General features: G+C 35.7%; 1 protein-coding gene across 8 annotated transcripts in view; it reads right to left on the minus strand.

The window, feature by feature from the left end:
- The window catches only part of CACNA2D1 (calcium voltage-gated channel auxiliary subunit alpha2delta 1), a 407,675-nt gene that overhangs the window by 177,803 nt on the left and 207,064 nt on the right, over window positions 1-22,808 (minus strand). For all 8 annotated transcript variants that reach the window (XM_026861982.1, XM_026861990.1, XM_026861975.1 and 5 more), the window contains one exon: window positions 3,399-3,528. In XM_026861982.1, the coding sequence (XP_026717783.1) occupies window positions 3,399-3,528 (130 nt within the window). The remainder of the gene's footprint in view (window positions 1-3,398; window positions 3,529-22,808) is intronic.

The following is a 22,808-nucleotide window of genomic DNA, read 5'->3' on the forward strand; positions in this document are numbered from 1 at the left end:
AAAAAAGCAATCCTTGTTTATATGCTTTGCCCAACACCTTTCCTAAAACTGTAACACTGTTCCAGACTTACACCTAGAGCACCCTCTGCAGCAGATTGTGCATTATGCATCTCAGTCAGCGGGGCAGCCTGTGGTGATTGATACCCACTAGGCAGATTAACCTCACTTGCCTGTGCCAAGGATTGCCTCTCACCTGCAGTTCCTATATTCTGTTTAGGGATAAGCAGGGTACAGATTTAATGGGGATTTAGAATTAAGACTTCTGTTATTACAAACGGCAGATGAATTACTAATTTCCAGTGCACGTGGTAGAACACAACCTGAGAGTCTGTTCTGCTTTCAGCAGCAGATTAATTTTATTTCAAAACCTAAATGGGACTCTTGAAAATACTGAAATCTTGAAAAATACTGAATTAAAAGGCTGCTTTGGGTCTATATTATTGAGATTGCCTTCTCCTGTGGTGGGACTGTAATCCTCTGAAACAGACAACTAAGTTAACTCCCTAAAGTTTTCTCCATCCCTACTTAGATTTTGGCACCAGATACAGGGAAACACAAAAATAAGTTTCATATTTCTTTCTGCAGTCAAATAAGCCACAAAGTAATGACATGGATGTAGTCAGTGGAAATGTTGTAATGATGTATCAGATGTTTCTATGCTAAAATACAAGGGGGTACACTTCACAAGAAGGCTCATCGCTTCATTTCAAAACAAACAAATCACTACATGTAGGAAGCCAAAGAATAGTATTTAATAGTATGTACTAGTTTGTCAGATTTAAATAGGTGGTACACCATTAAAGAATTACTGGCTAAACCAGTTTCCCAGTTTCAAAGGGATAAATTCAAAATTTAATCATAAATAATAACTGCAATAAAAATGCCACTTGAATAGGGAAGAAAGATTGTGATGGATAACATTGCTTAAGAGTCAGTGATTCTCAAATTCCTAGATTCACACATAAAAAACCAAAAACAAACAAACAAAAACAACAAACAAACAAACAAAAAACCAAAACATAATCACACATTGTCAACAGATCCAAGTAAAAATTCAGGTTTAGGAACCCATGTGGTTCTAACTGTAATTGTCCCTCTCCCCTAGAAACAACAACCTGCTACTGTAACAGGCAACAGAAGTGAAAACCAATCTCAAGGAAGAGTAGGCAAGTCAAATACCGAGTCATGGAAACCTGTTCTGTGAGATCCAGAGAGCGATTCTTTGTTTCTCTTGGCATGATACAAAACATATACTATGAGGGAGGAAAAATGAAACCTGCTTGCCAAGGTGTAATTCAGTCCAAAAATTTGGCTTCCAAGAAATAAAAGTTGTAAAGTGTGTTTCATCGACTGTTTCTCAGAAGGATTTTCTGTACTATCTGTTTTGTAAATGTTCACTAACAGACTGATGCAGACAAGGAATTGCAGATTTATTGCAAACTATTTTCAAACTGTACAGCTGTTCCCTACTATAGTGGGCACTGAAACCTCTATCAAGAAATGACAGGTTAGTTCATGTGAACAGGAAGAAAAATGACAACACTGTTCAAGACACAGTATCAGTCTTTCTAGAGTTACAAAAATTGCTTGTGGATAATATTGCTTGTGAAAAGAAAATTAGCTTTGGAGATCTGTTGGTGAACAACTACATTCCAGTTGTTCACTGCATTTCAGATGACACATGAACTTCGCTACTGTGAAATAAAACCTGTTGATGATTTTGTGTTCACTGATACGAAATCTGTGATTTTTAGGGGTTCTCAAGGTGTTATCTCTGAAATATCATCTATAACCAGAAGTTACCCAGCTACCCAAGCAAATAATTTTGCTGATGCAGAATTACAGTCTTCCTGATAATTTTCAAGGCTTCCACATCTCTGGTAATTAATATGATAGCCAGACCCAAAGAATCAGGAATTTCTCACAAACCATATAAGTTGCACATGCAGTTACCATTCTAAAAAAATTTACATTTCTGTCTGTTATTATGATTTTATTAGAAACAAAGAAAAGTTTTATCTTTCCTATGGAATTTGTAGCCTGCTTCCTTTTTAGGATAACAGGCTGTACAGTAACATTACCTAGCATAGATTTTTAGGTAATATTATCTGAAATGTTAAATTCAGCACAACAAAACATTTTACATACATATGATGACAATCTTACAGCAATTTTCACATGGTGTTTACAAATACCCTAATGATTGGAGGAAAGTTTTTATAACATTTTGACAGTGAAGTATCACTTCTTTCCAAACAAAAGCAAAGGAAATGGCCTGTCTCTTCCCCGTAATCCTGCAATTAAGGTGCACTTTACCACTTATTAAAGCCAGAATCCCAGAATAATCCTCTAGGTCTGCCAGTCAAGCACACCATCACACCGTATAAGAATACAAGCTACTGTGACTCCTTCCTCCATCATACTGACATTTCCATTTTCATCCCTGTGTCATTTGTATAAGCTGCACACAACTGTGGCCATGAATTTTAAAGAGCTCGGGTCACATTAGGGTCTCTTTCCTCTAGATGAGATTTTGAAAGAGAAAGACTGCATACTTGAAAATAGGACCTTAAATTTAAAAAAATAAATTAAAAAAAAAAAAACCCAAACAAAAAACCAGACAAACACAAAACAACACCATAACTTAAAAATACAGATCCTGTTTAATTTTTCTTTCCCTTTTTAAAAATATGCAGTCATTTTGAATGTTGAAATGTCTTTTTGTTGGATAATGATTTCTTGATGAGTACAGAAAAAGGAAGTTACTTTCATCTTCAAAGAAAAATACTTAATATTGAAATACATTTAAAAAATCCTCACTATATGGATATATATATATATATATATATATATTACTTTTTACATAGTTTAGAAAGAATTTATTCAAATTGTCTGCTAAAGGCTGTTAGTGCTATTCTGGAAATGCACTGCATGCAATGTAAGTACTACCATCTCACACAGCATGTTATTTGCCTGAACTGTGGTATGCTTTCAGGATACTGAAAAATGTTTTCAGTAACCATCTCTGCCTGAGGCCAAAACCATGCAAAGAAGAGTTGTCAAGAATTGTTTGTGTTAAATTAGAACACAGCATAGAGAAAGAATGGATAATAAAATTAGAATATGTAAGAGTTTTGTTTCACCTCCAGTTCCATTTCTGAAACTCAGATCTAATGGATCTCTTTAACTATGGCTCCTACTAATTGCTAAGATGAATCATAGGCCTAATAGAGCACATGTCTGAAATACTATTGAAAGAAGGAAAAGAGACAATAACAGCAAATGTGTAGTAAAAATGGGGATGAAAATTTTGTTTGCATGTTCGTTGGTTTTAAGAATAGGACACAAATAATAAGCGTAGTATGAAAATAAGATAATTTTTTCAACATGCTACTTACAGCCTTCATAAATATCTGTTGGTATGTGGACTGCTGCATGTTGGTAAGACGTTTGTCGTCGGAAAACAGGATCATCTTCAAATACTGGTCTGATTCTCTGGCTGCCAGATTCAGTATCATTCTTTTCAGGCTTTTTAAAAGAAGACATATAAAGAGCAAAATTTTACAAAGTATGCTAAAAACAATTCCATTCACATTTGCCTCTTTTTACATAAAAGACTCACAGCCTTTCTTTCATAGCTCACATTTTGTATTTCTGTATAAATATACTTACTTCAGGTCCAGAAATATTAATGTAGACTTTATTTTAATTATGAGTTATCCAGTAACTCAGTGAAATGAAGAGCTACAAAAGAAAAATACCAGCCTAACACCTTACACACCTAAATTTCATAAGTGCATGGAATTTTTATACCCATAATGCAAGACAAATACATTACCTTTTATTACATGCAATAATTTGTACTGAATCTTAAATATAAATACTGTATATCTCATTTTTTCCTTCTGTAGATTATATAGTAAATACTAAATCTTACAATGACACCACTAATACACATTTCATAAATAGATTTTTCAGAAACAGTGATGCACATCCAGACAAAGAAAGGATATTAAACCTTCTTAGAACTTGTGATTGAAACAGGTTTTGTTCATTGGTTTATTTTAAAAAGTCTTGATTAAATCTCATGTCCTCTCCTGGTTACAGCTGCCTGGGTGGAAAGGTTCCCAATCACAGAGGTGCTCACCACCATCTGCCTGCCTTAGGTTCCCATCCTCTCTCACCTGTCTGCATACCGACTTGTTAATTCCTTCCGATTCACTCAGTTATTTTGACTAGATTTTAAAAAAATTGAAAAGGACAGACTTTTCTAAACTCAGCTACAAAAATTACATGAAGTGTGGAAACCAAGAAGGTAGCAAAGACCAAAGGAGAGGTGGCAGTGTCTTCACGTGGCCCAGCTGCAGCTGGAATAGGAGGCCCTATGGCATGAGTAGTTTGCCACTTAAATCAATAATGAATCAACTACGACACCAAATGATTACTCAGGTCAGCAATTGTAGGCAATTATAAGGACATTTTTAATACTAAAGAGTCATCAGTTTTTGAAAATGTGATATGCTTGTAAAATAGTGCTAACACAGAAGCACCAGTCTGGTCAGTCAGGCATGTGCGTGCTGAGTATTTCTACACTACCACCATATCTATTACCCCCTATCGAAGTATAGACAGCTAAATTTTAACTTGCCCACAACATAATCTAATTAACGTTTCCTCATCTGCTTCATCACAGGGTTACAGACAATTAACAACAAATGTAGTTCAAATGGTTCAATGGTTCAAATGTAGCCTGCAGTAAGCAGCAGTCTCAGATGGGTTTCAAGGAGGTGGTTTCCTTTGGAAACACAAAGGGCAGAACTCATCTAACCAGTGACATCCAATGATTTCAGCAATATAGCAGTGCTGAGCTCATCACCCCAGGGTGCCTTCATAGTCAATGAAGAGCAACGGGCATTTTCAGAGTGCAATTCATCTCATCTTAATTAGACACCTATTTTCTCATTACATGAATCATGCCTTCGAAGTGCCTCTGACCTTCCATTGACTATAAACATAGCCCTAGGGCAAGTAGCCTAGATGTAGAACTCTGCAACACAGACACCTAGAATTAGGTGAGATGGATCTCACAATACAAATTTATTAAATTTCTGGAAGAAAAGAAGGTGGATGCTAATTTTGACTACTTATGCTACACAGCTCCTATATCTTATGCTATGAAGTTGAACTTGTTACTTAGATCTTAACACCACTGCTGGATGAGACAGAAGGGAAAGCATAATTCTTAATACTCAAAGGGATGATGTTTTTTCTTTGAGCAAATCTATTACCAGGTAAAGTCCAGGTATGTCACATCATTAAATAATCTAAATTGATAAAAATGTGTGAATTACCTAAAAACATTATTCTCCTTATAACACCTAAGACCACATGTTGCATTTTACTTTCACGTGTGTGGTATTATTTTCACTATTAGTTCTGGTGGACACAACGACCTCTGTAATACTCTGAGGCTGGTAGGGGACTTCTGAATATCATACTTTTGCATGTAGATTCTTCTAAGCCAGTAATATTTTAGTTTTGGAATGTGGATTAGAAAAGCAGAAATACTTGTACAAAGCAGCCTGAAATGTTTTGAAATAATTTTCTCCATAGAAGCCCTCATAGTGCTGTGCTCTGTATCACACCAGTGTTATGGCTAATGCTGAGCAGTGCTTGCACAGCATCAAGGGTATCACTCCAAACCCGCTCCCCCCCAAAAGGCTAGCTGGCTGGGAGGGGACGTAGCCAGGGCAGCTGACCCAAGGTGATAATCCATACCATACGATGTCGTGCACAGCAATGTAAGTTAAGAGAAGGGAGGAGGGGAGAGAGGCATTCATTATTAAGGTATTTGTATTCTGGAGCAACCACTATGTGTACTGAGGCCATACTTCCCAAGAAATGGTTGGACACCACCTGCTGATGGGAAGTAGAAAATAAATCCTAATAAATCCTTTTATTTTCCTTTGCTTTCATGAGTGGCCTTTGCTTCTCATTATTAAACTGCCTTTATCTCAACCCATGAGTCTTTTGTCATCTTATTTTCTCCCATCTGTCCTGCTGGGGAGGGGGAGTGATAGAAGAGAGAGTGATAGAGTAGCTTGGTGGGCACCTGGCAGCCAGCCTAGGTCAAACCACCACAAACAATTACAACTTAATTTGAAGTGTGCAAACAATCCAGGATCAGTAGCAGTTTATGCATTCTATGATCTGAAATGACACAGCATTGTGATAGGTTCAGACAATATAATTTGGTTCAATTTTCATGTAGAAGAAAAAATTCCCACAAAAAAACTATGTTATCACACAAGATTTTTTTCCCCCCAGAACTGGAATGTTATAAATTAAGCAAATTCTGGAGTTATATTCACAAGTTATCTTTTGGCTTCATGCTGCTCAGAGTAATGAGTTTGTCTAATTCTGCAAATTCAATCTCAACAATCAAACATTCATGTGAGAAGATTTCTCTCCTGTCTGAAAGTAATTTGATTTAAAAAAAAAAAACAAACTCACATTTATTTCTGAAATTAGTACCAATGACTACAAACTCTCAATGCTTTCACAGAACACTTCAGATTGGGACCATCAAGACCTATTATTACTATAAAACACCAGAATGAGTGGGTGTCAAAAGATTTCTTCCAACTAATTTTCCACAATAAATATCTGAGAGGAAGGGTGGATGGTAAAAGAGAAAGTTAAAAGGGGGAGGAATGGTAAAAGAATAAATCATGAGGTCCATCCTAGGTGGTCTGTTACAGAAGTTTTCATACTATGGTATATTTAGATTTTTAAATTGAAATTCTTGAAGCATCTGCACAGAAAAGGACCATGTTTCTTCTGCTTGATATTTCAATTTCATTCCAAATAATGGATACTAGTTTTCATCCTCTCCCATCACTCATGTGATACGGAAGAAGATTCAAATCTGCTGACAAAATTGGATTAAACTTTGTTGAAACTGAAAGGGTTTAAATAATCCACCTGAATGCCTTAAAAACTTTCAAACAAAGTCTACTTCCCACATTTCTAACAGCACACACACCCAGGCTCCCCCCAGAAATGACTGTGATAAAGATCCAGTCCATTATTCCTCCTGCCAATATTCAATGACATCAAAACAAGAACATGAATCTAAAAACTCTTCTCAATTTAACTGAGGAAGTGCAGTGCATCTACTAGAACTACATGAAGTAACAAAGAAGCTTTTACATCCCTGTTGTTTTTTCCTGGGAGTATTTTGTGATGTGCAACTCCAATATTGAAACAATGCATCTATCTACTCCCAAAACCCCTGAAACCAAATAACAAAATCCTGTCAAATTTCTATAGGTTCCTTTACTATTAAATCTAAAGGTGTTTGAACTAGTTCTGCGTGCAACAGGCAAATATCAGAAGCATTACAGGCAAATTAGTTTTGCATTCACTTGGGCTACTACCCCCAGACCAGCAAGACTAATACTGCGCCAGACCTTACACATCCAATGTTTGTAGTGGATCCTTCTATTTAAAGTAAAAATTATTTAGCTTTCATTTGTCAAATTTATGAATTTCAAGTAACCTACATCTAAATTAAAAAAAAAAAAAAAAAAAGAGGAAACATTAAAAAGACGTCTGTTGATTTTAATAATTATTTTAGCCCGGTATTATTATAAAAAACCTGACAGATTGTGGCATCGGTTGGTAGAGTTTTAATACCCAGTTAAGCTTTGTTTTCAGGAAAGTAGCAAAACATATTTTGAAGGAAAGTAATCCACCATGTGAATATAATTAAAATCCAACTCCAACCAATTTCTCTCTCAAGTCAGGAGCCGAAATGCAATCAATACTGGCACAGAAAAATCCCGCAGGAGATAGTGGCTGAAGATTAATCTTCTATCTATTCAAACCTGGCCTTCACTTATTGAATTACATTGTTACCTACCACTGACAGTCAGCAAAATAACTCACTCATTTCTCTGCAATGAATCTCCAGACCAATTTCTCCCTCCCTTGTGAGGCAGATAAAATCCATTTCACTTTTCAGTTCACATTTGTGCCATTTTAAGGCTCTTTTTTTTCTTTCTAATAAATAAATAATTGTCTCCTGTGTCTACCGTTCACCATCAGAATAAAGGCAAATTGATATAGCAGCTAAAATGCAGGTAAAGCGGGTTCTTCTATAGCTGTTCTTTGTGGTTTTGACTAAATCACTTTTGGCATGATCTAAAATAAAGGGAAGGTTGCTTTCTGGTTTTGTAAGCCAAATACATAGTAGAAATAATGCAACCTTCCTCTCAAAGGCTTTGTGAACATAAATTATTGTATGTACATGAGGTAACTAGAAGATTTATGCCAAGAATTATCACTGAAAGACGTGTACAGAAAAGCAAACAACCATTAAACCAAAATGAAACAAAGTCATTTCAAGAAAATCTGACACAGTTTAGCTGCCCATTTCACTGCAGCCAAAAATATCCTGATTCCTTTCCACAACTTCCAGTGACTTTTCATCATCATAGCCATAGGAAGATGATTGGATTTTATATCTTTATTAGTAAATTTTCATTTAGTTGAAAAGCACTGGTTACTGTAGAAATGAGAAACAATTTTTCCACAAATATAAAGCTTATTGGTTTTTGCTTCTTGCAGCTGTTCAAAACTGACGATCACAAAACTGATAGTAATTAAACAAATACCATCAATGAAACACACAGAAAACCACAACCAAACCAAAGCAATCTTCAGTTGTTTTCCAAAGGCAGACTCTTTTTAGGAACAATGTAGAAGTTGTTCAAAGCATCAGAACAGATTTTGCATCAGGGCAAAAGAATAAAAGGTAGATTTCTTTTTTTTTTAAATTCCTGAAGCAATATCCAGCAAGAAACAACGACACATGCCTGCTTTCATACTTAGGTAAAATAGAAAGGAATTGGTTGCTAATATTTTCCATTGCCCTAGTATCTAAAGACTGTGTTTTGCATATAACCTTGCTGTTCCTATCAATGACATTTTAGAAAATGAATGAGGAAATTTAATTATAATTGTTATGGTTTTAGGGACATCAAAATTCTTGCTTAGTCATTCCTTTCTATCTTACCTTACAGATTTTCAAGTTTTATATTTTCATCTCTAGGTTTCTGCCCCTTTTTGATTTTTGAATATCTGTTGAAATTTCGAAATGTAAAATTTTAAACGGTTGAGTCTCACTACCTATGCTTCTTTTAGTCCACTACCAGATCTACTCTGTGCAAACGAATGCTATCATATACAAAATCAGCACAGAATTTTTCCTACACTCACTTCCTTACTCAAAATCAGTTTTGCTATTTTGCTGGATATTTTTCTTCCTGGAGGAAAGCAAACGAGTAGAACTACATACCCAGCCCCTTTAATGCTGCTTGTGGCCCCATTAAAAAGTTACAGCTGGACCTGATAAGGAGGGTAAAATGAGATATCACTTGAAGCACACAGCTCAGCAGGACGCCTGCAGAAAGCAAAGGATAGCAACACCTCTTCTAAGGATAAGATAGAGGGAAGTTACTTTTGAAGAGACAGCTACATGGCATTTCTAATAGTCATAGAACTTTCACAGCATTTTAGATAATGTCACGAGTGCATTGCCTTCTGATAACTTTTTTTTTATTTCCTTCCAATAGATGTGATTTTCCAGCTGTGGGAAAACTGCTGAGTGCATTTAGGTGGTTGTGACAGAACTGCAAACATTTTACTTCATATTTGTTTGTGTGTCAGTGGGGAACTGCAGTCTTCATTCAGATACACTAAGATTTTACGTAAAACTGACATCCTTCTGTCTGTTCTTAAGGACAAAACTTGACCAAATTTGCTCTAAATAAAGTAAGAAAACACTTGGCTCAGAACTTAAATATTCTTACTTTATCTGTTAGACAACAGAGAGGTGTTAAAAATAAGACTATATATACATATATACAAACATAAGAATGTATATATAAATATATATATATATATGGTCTGGATAGCTTCAGATGTAGGGTATAGTTCTCTATTTGCAAGTTTCAGTGTGTCATGCTCAAGGGCCATTTATTTAAAATATATATGAGTTTTTTTCAGTGCTTTTAGTGTTTCTGTATGCTTCTAATGTATTGGTTGCTGTATATCAGTAAGAAAATGAATGGAACTCTGGGTTGAGCTTTTACTTAAAAAAAAAGTTTTATAGCATTTATTTTATTTCCAGCATTCTGTCAACTCAATAACTTTAGTATATATGAGATATAGAGTCAAATTAATTTAAAAAATCATTTATTTGCCTCTTAAGCCATTTTTATGAATGCAAACTATCTTTTGTTGATAATCATTTCTACACATCTATTTACAGGCTTGTCCCTGTCTACTGTATACACAACTATATGCTTTTTTACGAACTGTTCAAAACCCGCTGTATGCGTTCATTTATATGACCTTCATGGTTCACAGCTCCTGATAAGAATGTTTAGATATACAATAATTTTGTGGGTGTCCCAAACATAATAGCATTTTTCTTTTTATCCCAACCTATTCACAAAATTCACTGCACCTTGAGTTTGGTTTCATGAATAAATGAATTCTTGATGTAATTTATTTATCAAACATAAAGACTTGGAAGTCTGGGAACAGACACTTTAGTATGACCTGCAGTGATAGGACAAGGAGTAATGGTTTTAAACTAAAAAAGGGTAGATTCAGACTAGATATAAGGAAGAAATTTTTTTTACAGCGAGGGTGGTGAAACACTGGAAAAGGATGCTCAGAGAGGTGGTAGATGCCCCATCCCTGGAAACATTCAAGGTCGGGTTGGACGGGCTCTGAGCAACTTGATCTGGTGGAAGATGTCCCTGTTCATTGCAGGGGGGATGGACTAGATGACCAATAAAGGTCCCTTTCAACCCAAACTATTCTATGAAAATCTGTCTCTCTTGTAGCATTTCAGTGAATTACATTTTAGAGAAACAGATTAAAAGCACTGGGTTTTCCTAATTTCTTCAGGTGGAGAGTTTTAAAACAGAAATCCAAGCTTCTGGATATCATCTTGTTTGAAAGAGTTGACATTGCATTTAAGAGTGTGCCTTAAATACCATGACTCAGGGAATTATAATGTCTTGTTAATAATGTAACTGTTTTCTTAATTTCTGACAAAAAGGAACATTATCAAGACATAAGAGATCATTTGGCAATAAGCTAAAATAATCCATTTAAGATTAAAAGATAGTAATAAAGGAATTAATGAAAACTATAACAACAATTGTTGTGACTTTCTAATGATTATACCAGCATTTTATCATCCATGTTGTGAAGAAAACCACTAAAAGGACCAATACTATTTTTGGTTTGAATCATATCTACAGGACCTATCCTTGCATTTTGTAGCTATGGCTTACAAATCATTAAAGAAAACTTCTACACAATTTTGCATGTAGGAAACAAAGAGACAGCCTGTTTTCAACGACATGATGAACTAGAAAAGGTAATCAGCATATGGCTGGTCACGTTTTAAAGAAGGAATTCCATGGTAGACTAGTGGTCCAAATGGACAAAACATGGCAATATATCATAAATCAAGTAAGACACAACACATGTGCCTCTGATTTGAAGAGACAGGGGCTCTATTCTGGAAGTGTCCCAAACAAGGTAAAGCTCAGGAGGTTAGGTCAAGCAGCAGGGTGAAGGGTAGAAAAATCTGAAGTCACCTAGGCATATTTGCAATTAACAGAATTTATTTTAGTAAGACCTGTGCAATCAGCTTTTCTTTCCTAAAACTGACATGATATTTTAGTGAGTTAAAATCAGTATTTGTTGAAACCTTGTTTTGTTATTTAATAATAGAAAAGAATTGAAAGTTATCTTATTTTCTCTTTATTATATATTACAGCTAACCTTCACATCAAAGGTGCATAAAGTCTGTTGTAGTAACATCAGTATGCAAAAATTCACTTTTGTCCTAATTTTCTCTTTAATGTCAGGTAAAATGAAATATGTATTTTAAATATTTAAGCACAAAAGACATATAAGATATATTTAATCTTCCTAAAGATAAGTGTGACCCTTCCCCACCCCCAAGTCATCAGGAACCTCTCCCAATCCCCAGTGTTTCAAGGATGATGGAGGGCTGCCTCATACATACCATGGATCTGTCCCATCTGGTCCATGAACTTGTGTATGTCTGTCTAGCTTCAACGATCCCTAATTCTATCCCCTCCATTCCTTAAGTTCAGGCAACACCTCCATATCCCTTCTGGGTCATACATCCTGGGCATGAGTTCAGGTATCATGATGTGTAACCCCATCTGAACCTCCCAACTTGGTTCTGTTCTATATGGAGTAATGGCCTGGGATAACTCAGGGGTTCAGGACCAGGGTGTTCACTAAGAGTGATTTTCCTACCTGCCTTTAAGTTATCATGTGTCACACGGAACTGCCTACTTCAGAACTGACTTTAATAGTGGCTTGACTGGATAAGATGATATCATTAGCCAACATTAGGAATACAGGGTCATATTAGAATAAAAGCACATCTTACTCTAACTGATTTAAATGTTATGAGTAGTTAAGAAAATCCCAGTCACTTATTAAAATAAAAACAAACCAAACTTTAAATTCATAGCCTCCTTCAAATCATTGATCAATCACATTCCATTAGAGTACTGAAACATATGTTGTAAAATAAAATAAAAATATCATTGTTGACAAAAGTCCCATAGAATACTTGGTCATCTATAATTTCAAGACCAAAATGCACTCTAGATAATTTAGGTTTTTTCATACAACACACAATTAAGTTTCAAACTAGGAACTGTTCTACTCTTATTGAAATAAATTACACTGTCTACCTTTTACCACCCCCACATCTTATTAAAGATCATATCCCTGGAGAAGAAAATCTGTTAAATCATCTTAATGCTTCATTGGGAATTACTTATAATACCAACCGAATGTGAACATTTAATTAATTTGATTTTTTCATCTGATGCAGTTGTCTTTACCAAGCTTTGCTAAGCCATCAACCGATTCTGTTTCACAGCACATACGTATCTTCAGGCATACCGGTCAGGTCCAGATTTTGTACATCCTGTGGCATACGAGTCGGTTATTGCTCTTTCTTCTTAATTTGTACTGTCTTCTGTGTCAATAACAACATTAATAACAGTGAAGCCCTGCTTTGAGAAGGAGCTTGGACTGTATGACCTCCAGAAGCCCTCCTAATCTATTTTTTTTCTGTGATTCCCTAAGTTAACACTAATAGGGCTCAAAACACTACATAAACATTGCTCACTAATTCATGCTTACATAAATTATAATGCAGCCCTTGACTAATTAAATGCCAGCTGTATCTCAGCAGATAAAAGCAGTAGGTAACACTAAAGCATGCACTGACCTCTGGGTTACATACAGACCATACACTGTACCTAATTTAAGTAAACTGCCATAGCACTATGTAAGACTATTTATATGCTTTTTAAAAATGCTAGTATGGTGAAATCCTAACAATGCAACAAATTAGAAGAATAGCGTTCACTGAGACTAGGAAATTTTAGAAGGATATTCTGCCCAAGAAGAGAAGCAGATCAGAAGAAAAACAAAAAACAAAAAACAAACAAAAAACACACACACACACAAAAAAAAGAAAAGAAAAAAAAGGATGAAACAGGTCAACGTTTAGATTTTAAAAAAAATTTAAAAAAATCAACAAAAGAAGATACCTTTGTAAAAGGTTGGCTGAATCCAATTTCAAAAGTTTTTAGGGTCTGGACAATGTGATTCCCCCACTAGATTAAAAGTTATTTGCAACGCTCACCACAAAAGAAAACTGCAAGAGTAGCATTAATTCAGCTTTTCACCTACCAGTCCTAAAACCTCTGAAAGACTTCAGTTCACAAGACAAAAGCAGAAGCACAGATGGCCTTTCACAGCCATGTGAGCAAGAAATGTTTCTGAAGCTAAACCCCAGATATTGCTTCCTACTCAGCCCTACTCAAGGTATGACTCACATGCAGAAATACAGAGTAAATGATCTTTGCATAAAATGAGAGGCTTCTGTTCCGAACCTCTGCTGCTTTGCAATATTTATGGCAAGTACTGGAAAGTAGAGATGTTAATGAAGAGAACTACAGGAAAGGATAACACTGGATACAGTAAGAAAACATTATACTTCACAGAATAAACTGACCATTCACTTACAAGCACCTACAAATGAAATGCTGTACGTTAGATATGGTTGACTTCAACTTTTTTTTTTTTTTTTAATCTATTCTCCATAAAACTGCATGGGCAGACAATGTTGAGAACCGGTATGTGGAAACCCCAGGGAAAGTGATCTGGCCTTTTGCAGACTGCACTGGCCAGTTCAGAAATGCTCTTATTCACAGAGTCAGGGGCTGGCAGGGACAGGTGAGGAACTACATTTCAGATCACTCAGACTACAGGGAACACCCTGAAAATCCCCAAACAGTTCAATGCGTAGATTATTTCCTCTTTGAAGGCATATATGGAATCATAAACCACTCTGAAATTATATCCATGTAAGTCAATATTATATTTTAATATTATACTTAATATTAAATATAAGTGATCCATTCCGGAATTCTTTATAAGACTTGCATTTTCAAAGCCTACTTTCACCTTCCATCAACCATATGAAAACACCAGATTCAGTGGTGTTCAAAAACATTTTGTTTTGTACTACTTAGAAATCTCAGTGTGAACTGCATTCTTCAAAGTGACATGTCAAAACACTCATGCAACATTGCTACTGTAATCAGGCGACAAAGCGCTTGCGAAAAGTTAGTACTTCAAATGGTATAAACATTCCATAACAAGTTCAGCTTTTGGACTTGCTTTTATTTGCCAATAAACAATTACACTCCATGCACTGCAATTGTTATCACTCATGCATTTGATATTAGTAGGAAACATCCTAAAGGAGGAATGATGTGATGAATCACTGACTTTAGGGCTGAATTCTGATCTTTGACATGGGATAAACTTAGCGTCCATGGGGAGACTTCAAGCACTGCTCTTTTGCGCAAATTTGTCTTCAAGGTAGGATTCTCCACATTAAGAACATCCTCATCTTTTTTAGGACACTGACAACTACAGTTATCACTCTTGCCATTATTATTTCATAGCTCTTTCACAGGTAGGAGATAGCTTTGGGGCACTCATATTTTATTATCATGTATTTTTCATTGCAGACTCGAACATATATTCATTTGGGAGAAGAGAAGACTTGCACAAATTTGAATAATATAAATCTGACACTTAGTTTTTTAACTGGAATACTAAAAAAAAAAAAAAGAAAAGAAAAAAAGCAAGAACCCTGCTCCCTGTGGCAACAGATCATTAAAATTTCAATAGGAAGCTTTAAGGTATGCCTTTTCTCCTTATGAGTTGGACTGAAGCTTACCTACAATGCCTTGAAATGGCAAGGTCCCCAAACACCTGACATGATTCCCAGGGATACTTGGTAAAAGGCACACATTCCTCAGTGATCAATGCAAAAAGTCTCGGTACTAAGCAGACAATGTCAATCATGCCCTCACTATCAATTCCAATGCTCATTTTCCAAAACATGGCACCCAAATCAACTGTTAGAAATTGTAACACTTGATTCCAGATGTAAGAAAGCGCACAGCAAAAACACTGGAGTATGTGTTTTCCTAAAATACCTGAAGTCAAGGTACCATGAAATTGCTAGAAATAAGAACAATAAATCCTCTTGCATAAAAAAGATGAACAGATGTAAGACCAAAGAACATAAAAATATGGCTTTCCTGATTAGTCCTCCTCCCCATGTATTAAAGATAAGATGCTTTGTGCTATAACAGGATTTTTCTACATATTCACTATAGCAAGAACTGTATATTTTAACCATAAACTTTATTTTTGTTATAAACTGCAGTGAGATACTCCCAAAAGTGTAATTAGTTACATAAAAAAAAAGTATCTACTTTTTTAAGACAGTTCATTTTCAAACGTATTAACTTACTTTAGCACATAATTGAAAAAATGTCATTTGACTATGTTCTATGATACCTAGAATATAATAAAAATAGTCACATGTCTGAATATGTTGTATACTTGAGAAACACAGGACAAATTCTTGGAATACTCTCATTAATCAAAAAGTGAAATAGCCAGGAAGTATTTTCTGAAAATGAAATGGGTTAGAACACCTATGGGAAGCTATCAAGTTTTTCCCTCCTCATTTAATAAAATTTTAAATGTATTATAGACTTAATTATTAATTTCAAGTAATATGTGCTAGTATCAAAAGATATAGGATAATATTCAAGATATATTTTAATAAAAATTAAAATATAGTTGAAAAATGACATTTATTACAGATAAGAAATTCCTGTTCTAATGAAACTTCTCTAAGGCTTTAAAAAGTGTTCTCTACATGAGTGTATCAACAGTCCTACTCTGATAGTCTTTCATAATGAAAAATAATTTATACTAGCACAAATGTTCATTCCCTCCTATATCTTAGGTCAATCAAAGAGCAAACTACCCAGGCAAAATAAACGTAGAATAAGGCATTTGTCTGTATAGCTAATACCCATTACAGTGAAAAGGGAAAAAACAAACCAAATAAATCTTCAATAAAATCTATGTAATATTGCCAAGAAACAGAATAACTGTCACAGATGCATCCCAAGTTGTCAAAGACTTCAAAATTAAAATATCTCCATAAAATATCAGTCAACTAATATTTCCGTCTCTTTACAAATTTAGCTGTTAGCTCATTTTTATATCATGATTCTCCAAGAATATGCAAAATATCATCTAAAACACAGAATCACAGGCAGAATCACAGAATCGTCTAGGTTGAAAAAGACCTTGAAGATCATCCGGCCCAACCATTAACCCAACACTGACAGTTCCCAACTACACCAGATCCCTCAGCGCTATGTCAACCCGACTCTTAAACCCCTCCAGGGATGGGGACTCCACCACCTCCCTGGGCAGCCCACTCCAACACCCAACAACCCCTTCTGGAAAGAAATGCTTCCTGATATCCAGCCTAAACCTTTCCTGGTGCAACTTGCTATTCCCTCGTCCTATCACTTGTTACTTGGTTAAAGAGACTCATCCCCAGCTCTCTGCACCCTCCTGTCAGGGAGCTGTAGAGGGCGATGAGGTCTCCCCTCAGCCTCCTCTTCTCCAGACTAAACCCCCCCAGTTCCCTCAGCCGCTCCCCGTACGACCTGTGCTCCAGACCCTGCACCAGCTCCGTTCCCTTCTCTGGACACGCTCGAGTCATTCAATGTCCTTTTTGGAGTGAGGGGCCCAAAACTGAACACAGGAATCGAGGGGCGGCCTCACCAGTGCCAAGCACAGGGGTCAGATCCCTTCCCTGTCCCTGCTGGCCACGCTATTGCTGATGCAAGCCAGTTTTTCCAGTAAAATTTTATCATGCCTAATTGTACCACATACCACCAAGCAATATGACATTGAACAAAAAAATCTGAGAACTAGCTATGGAGATACATGTAAATATTATTTAGTCTGATATCTGCAGTATCTTGACCTGCTGAAAAACCCTAGCAGGTTCAGAAGGATAAGAAAATTAATCTAAAAATAGCTGTGATTTACACACATGAATAACAGCAATAACAAAAATAATCCCTAAAGAGACCTGCTGTATGTACAAGGACTACTTGGCACCTTCTAGAGAGCAGGAGTGTACAGATCAAAGTTATTGTCAAGTTATCGATCTATGGCTTCCAATCTGTATGAAATATACTTTGCCCACTTACTCATCATAAATTAGAATAGCTGGGGCAAACTATGAGTCATTTTAACATTTTTTTTTCCAGCATCAAAGATGTAAGGGACAAAGAAAAGATAAAAAGAAACATGCCACATGGTCACTGTGACTGTATCCATTTCACTGCCTGTGACGTTACAACATCAGACCATACTGGTTGTCATACAAAGAAAGCAGAGGGAATAGGAGCACCACACAACTTTAGATAAGGAAGTTAGCAGACTACTATTGCTAGGCTATGCTATTGTAAAAGACGACTAGCTATTCTACAGCCTAGCATTTAAGCTTATCCTAAATTATCTAAAACCAATGACTGGAAATGCCTATCCTTTACCATCTATGAATTCCTGAAAAAAATTAGTAGTTTTGAAATCCACCTGTAGCTAAAACCAGCTGGTAGGATATTGATTTTGTACACTGGGCAACCAGAGCCAGTCTAAGCACTGAGACTGAAATCCTCCTACATCTGCAAACACAAGGGACATTACTAAAGGTATGTATTATCAGAATTAGGTTTAAAAAAGCCTCTCCAAAACCAGAGGAAATTTTTATCTACTGGATGGCATTCATATTAAAAAAAAAAAAAAAAAAAAAAAAAAAAAAAAAAAAAAAGAAGACCATTTTGGGGGTGGAAATTATTTTGTTTTCTATTTTGTTCTCAACCAAGTCAGGGGTATCTAACATTTTCTTATCTCTGGTCTCTCCATTTTAAAAAGGGAGATGGATTTGGTGGATGGAAAGATAACAGGTTATAGCTTATCCGCATTTCCCAATGAAGGTTAGGGTGTTTTAAAAATACACTTACAAGACAGTAGGCACCAGATTATTACAATCAGTTCCTATGTTCTCCAGCTGATGCATTCCACCTTACATGTCCAGAATTGTGGTATGTTAACACCCACCAGGAATTTTTTGAAATTATTTTTTATATTCACACATAATCATCCTTTCTTAGTTTTACAACAGTTTTCAGCTTGATGTAGACTTATCATTATTTTTTAAAAGCTTCATAGCTGCATTTATGCAGCAGTTTTAAACTCAAAAAGAGCTACTGCTTCACATTTTATTCCAAAATAACTAAATTATGAATACTATCTAAACCATGCAGCAAAGAGAGCTTACCAGTTTTAAAAGATTTTTCCCTTCAAGTTTTATAAAATAATAAAAAAAAACTGATTTAAAACAGCCTTAGGCATGTTCCAGATTGCTTCCCTCTACTGGAACCCACACACTGACCCCAGTCACAGAGTGAATTCACATTTTGAGCAGGTACTTATTCCCCAAATGGACCCATAATTCTAGAGCCTTCACGTTAATTCAGCAAGATAAAAGTGTTACTACCGCTTAATACATGATCAATAACTGCACAAAAGTACTGCTCTGTTAGTCATGACTGCAATCCAACATGGGACTGCATAAAGGAAATCTCTAATAAATCACCTGTGTTGACCAGGGACATCACTCTTGCCAGGAGATGCAACTGACTGCTCCCAATTAAAGCCTAATGACTAAGACCTACAGAGGAGCTACAAACTCCCAGTGACATGTGGCTGGTTTCATTTTAAAGAAGCATTTGTTTGGTTATTTGTAATACTTAGTCCTTAAAGTTAAATCACTGAAAAATTTCAGTCTTTTTTTCATTAGGCTGATGTAGCCTGTGGGGGAAGGAGTTTATAAAACCATGACAAGAAATTACACTAAAAAAAAAAAAAGCTAGAAAAGAAGCAAGATGCCAAGAGGAGATGAGAGAAATATTATAGAAGAAATCAAGGAAAAATGAAAATTAAGTAATCAAACAATACAGTGCATAATGGAGAGATGGATTTCCTCAACATACGGAAACAGAAAAATTAGATTTAGAAACAATCTATAAAGATGTGGAATCACTAGAGGTAACATGGAGACAAGTACAAAAAAGGAAAGAAATGAGCGGTGAAGCAAAAGTGACTATAAATACAGTGGGATTAAAAAGGATGAGAAAACAGGCAAAGCAGTATTAAAACTTATGAGAAAGGTCATCTTAATGTGGTACCACTCACTTGTCCAATAAAAGCACTGCAGCATTTGTCCAAATACAACACAAGCAGTTGACACCTGCAAATTAAAGTGCACGACACAGACTGCAATATATCAAACTGAAAGGATGCTAGGGAATAGGACAGTGAATGAAAACCTGAGAGACCTGTATTAAATTACAAGTTTAGCCATTATCTTCCTATGAGATATGAAAAATGGGAATATAGTATCTCCTACTTTGTTGTGAGGATAAAACTCATTAATTATGAACAGCCCACACGTTACATACAGCACTGTGGGCGAAACAAGCAAGTAGAATCTAATTGCTGTTATAGGATAAAGAGTACAAAGGTGTATTACTGACTGACGGACTAAGGGGTTAATTGATTGCTTTATCCGAGAGACTGAGAAATCCAAAGGCCAAAGAATGATTGGTCTTCATGTGCTTTGCTTTTTTTTTTTTTTTTTTTTTTTTTTTTTTTTTTTTTTTTTTAGTCCAAGTAAACAGAGTCATTACATTCAAAAAGGCCCATCGACACGGCAGATGAAAAATGAGAGAGAAGGTACATGAATGTGGTACATAAACAGAAAGAAGAAAAGCAACTATACAGCAGCATATTAACATACACTGGTAAAAATACACAGAATTAGTTAGAAGATTGCTCTTCTGATAAAGCTATAATTTTAAAAGGATGAGTGGAGACAAAAACTGGCAGGCAGGACCTGTGAGATTGATTTCTTCTAATTCTTCAACATCTAAAAGGTAAGATTTAAAAGGGTCTGTTATAGGAATCTGATCAACAGAGAGAAGCACACATCTCAAAGTGATTCAGCTGACCTTAGACACCTATCTCAGAATAAAATGAACAGCTCTCCAGAGGTATCCACAGTGAGTAGCTTAGATACCTATTTTTAATAAATAAATTTCTGCTACTAATTATTTCTACTTGTACTGAAAGAGAAATACAATACCATGTCCTGTGATTTAATGAAGGCTCACAGCATGGAAAAAAAACAAACAAACAAACAAACAAAAAAAAAACAGAAAAAAAAACACCCCACAAAAAACAAAAAACAACCCACCTTTCGTTAGAGACAGCAAAAAATGGATGGCAAAAGCAGTTTTACTAACCAGTGCTTCAGAGATGATGCTATTAAAATCTCTCTATATTAAAAAAAGATGCCGCCTAAGTCCTCTCAAGCATTTTTTTTTCAGACAGGAAAAAGGGTTTGCATACATGTTGAGACTTGGATGCAGGTTTTCCCCCCAAAAAATCAGTATCAGATCAGTGACTCTCATCCTTATTGCTTCTTCTGTAAAGTTAGATTGCTAATCACAGTGGCGGCACAAAAAAAAAAAGCTATTTTCACATTCAATGTGTTTTATCCAAAAGTAACAGATTCTTACCACCTTAACAAGATGCAAATAATCTGTAATCATACCCATAACTTTCTATTCCCAACAAAGTGCTACAGAAAACATTTTTTTCTTGGATTCCTAATCTGCATTTATCTAATCAGTCTCAACCTTAACGATGAAGGAAAAGAATTCCTACATTTCAAATATTTTAAGAAATATTTGCACAAAAATTTCAACAGTGAAAAACTCGCAGCACGTGGAAGAGACTTTTTTAGGAGATGTGTGTTAGTGGTTCCTGAAATGCTAGGCCTCTTAAAGGGATCCAAATCTGCATGTATAAATTATAGCTCTAAATTATTGTTCTTTTTTTGTAATATAAGATTTATTGTTTATTAAGAATTAATACTGATATTGCAGCTGAAGGATAATAATGTTTAGCATCATTATGAAATATTCATCATTTCCAAATAGCAAGAATTACAGAATCCATCTGTGTGGAAGAGACATTTAAGATCATCAAGTCCAACAGTTAACCTAGCACTGCCAAGTCTGCCACTAAACCATGTCTCTATGCAGCACTGCTACACATCTTTCAAATATCTCCAGTGATGGTGACACAACCACTTCTCTAGGCAGCCTGTTCAGTGCTTTACAATCCTTCTGGTGAAGACACTTTTCCTGATATCCAATATAAACCTCCCCTGACACAACTACAGGCCATTTCCTATCACTTGTTACTTAGGAGAAGAGACTGGCACCCACCTTACAACAACCTCCTTTCAAGTAGTTGTAAAAGGCAATGAGGTCTCCCCTCAGCCTCCTTTTCTCCAGGCTAAATAACCCCAGTTCCCTCAGCTGCTCCTCATAAGACTTGAGCTCTAGACCCTTCACCAGCTTTGCTGCTCTTCTTTGGATGTGAGAAAGCAGAACCAGAGCACACTTCTCCAGGATAAGCAAACCCAGCCCTTGGCAGAATCAATGAGGTCCCAGTGGCTGAGATATCTGAGACTGGTCTCTCTTTTCATGGTGTAATTATAATTCATGGGGAACTGCTTAATGGTATCTCCTTGAGTCAAAGCATTTGTTCTGACCAGCTAGCCAAAAAAGCTTAAATGACTGACAGAAAGCACATGTTCTCAAACAACAAGAGCTTGTAAATAGTGTACTTCCTTTGTATCTTTTTCCCTTCACATTGATTTTTAAATTTAGAATTAAATACATTAAAAGTAAAACAAAACAAAAACAAAACCTCATTTTTTTCCCTCATCCCTCTTTAACCCTTTGATGCGAGGATTATTATGAAGGACCGAAAAATAATTATTTCAACACATACAGACATATAAACATGCTGGCAACTCAAACAGAACCACAGTCTTAATGCTATATTTTTATATTTTACCCAGCCCATATAGTACAGACCTACAAAACATTTCAGCCCATTAAGCTGAAATTTCTAGGTCAAAATTTTTCATTGTAATTCAAAACATTTCAAAGTAATAATTTAAACTGGTGTTGGGTTTTGGTATTGAACTCTGTGTTGCTGACACCATATTGCTGTTACTTGTTTCGTGAGAGACTGGCTCTGACTCACAAGGAACTATTCTTAAATTGACAAGAAAGGTTATGAACTTCATTCCAAAAGTTCAAAAAAGGATTTTAAAAAAAATT

This window comes from Athene cunicularia (assembly GCF_003259725.1).
Source record: "Athene cunicularia isolate RWA chromosome 1 unlocalized genomic scaffold, athCun1 chr1_part2, whole genome shotgun sequence".
Lineage (NCBI taxonomy): Eukaryota > Metazoa > Chordata > Aves > Strigiformes > Strigidae > Athene > Athene cunicularia.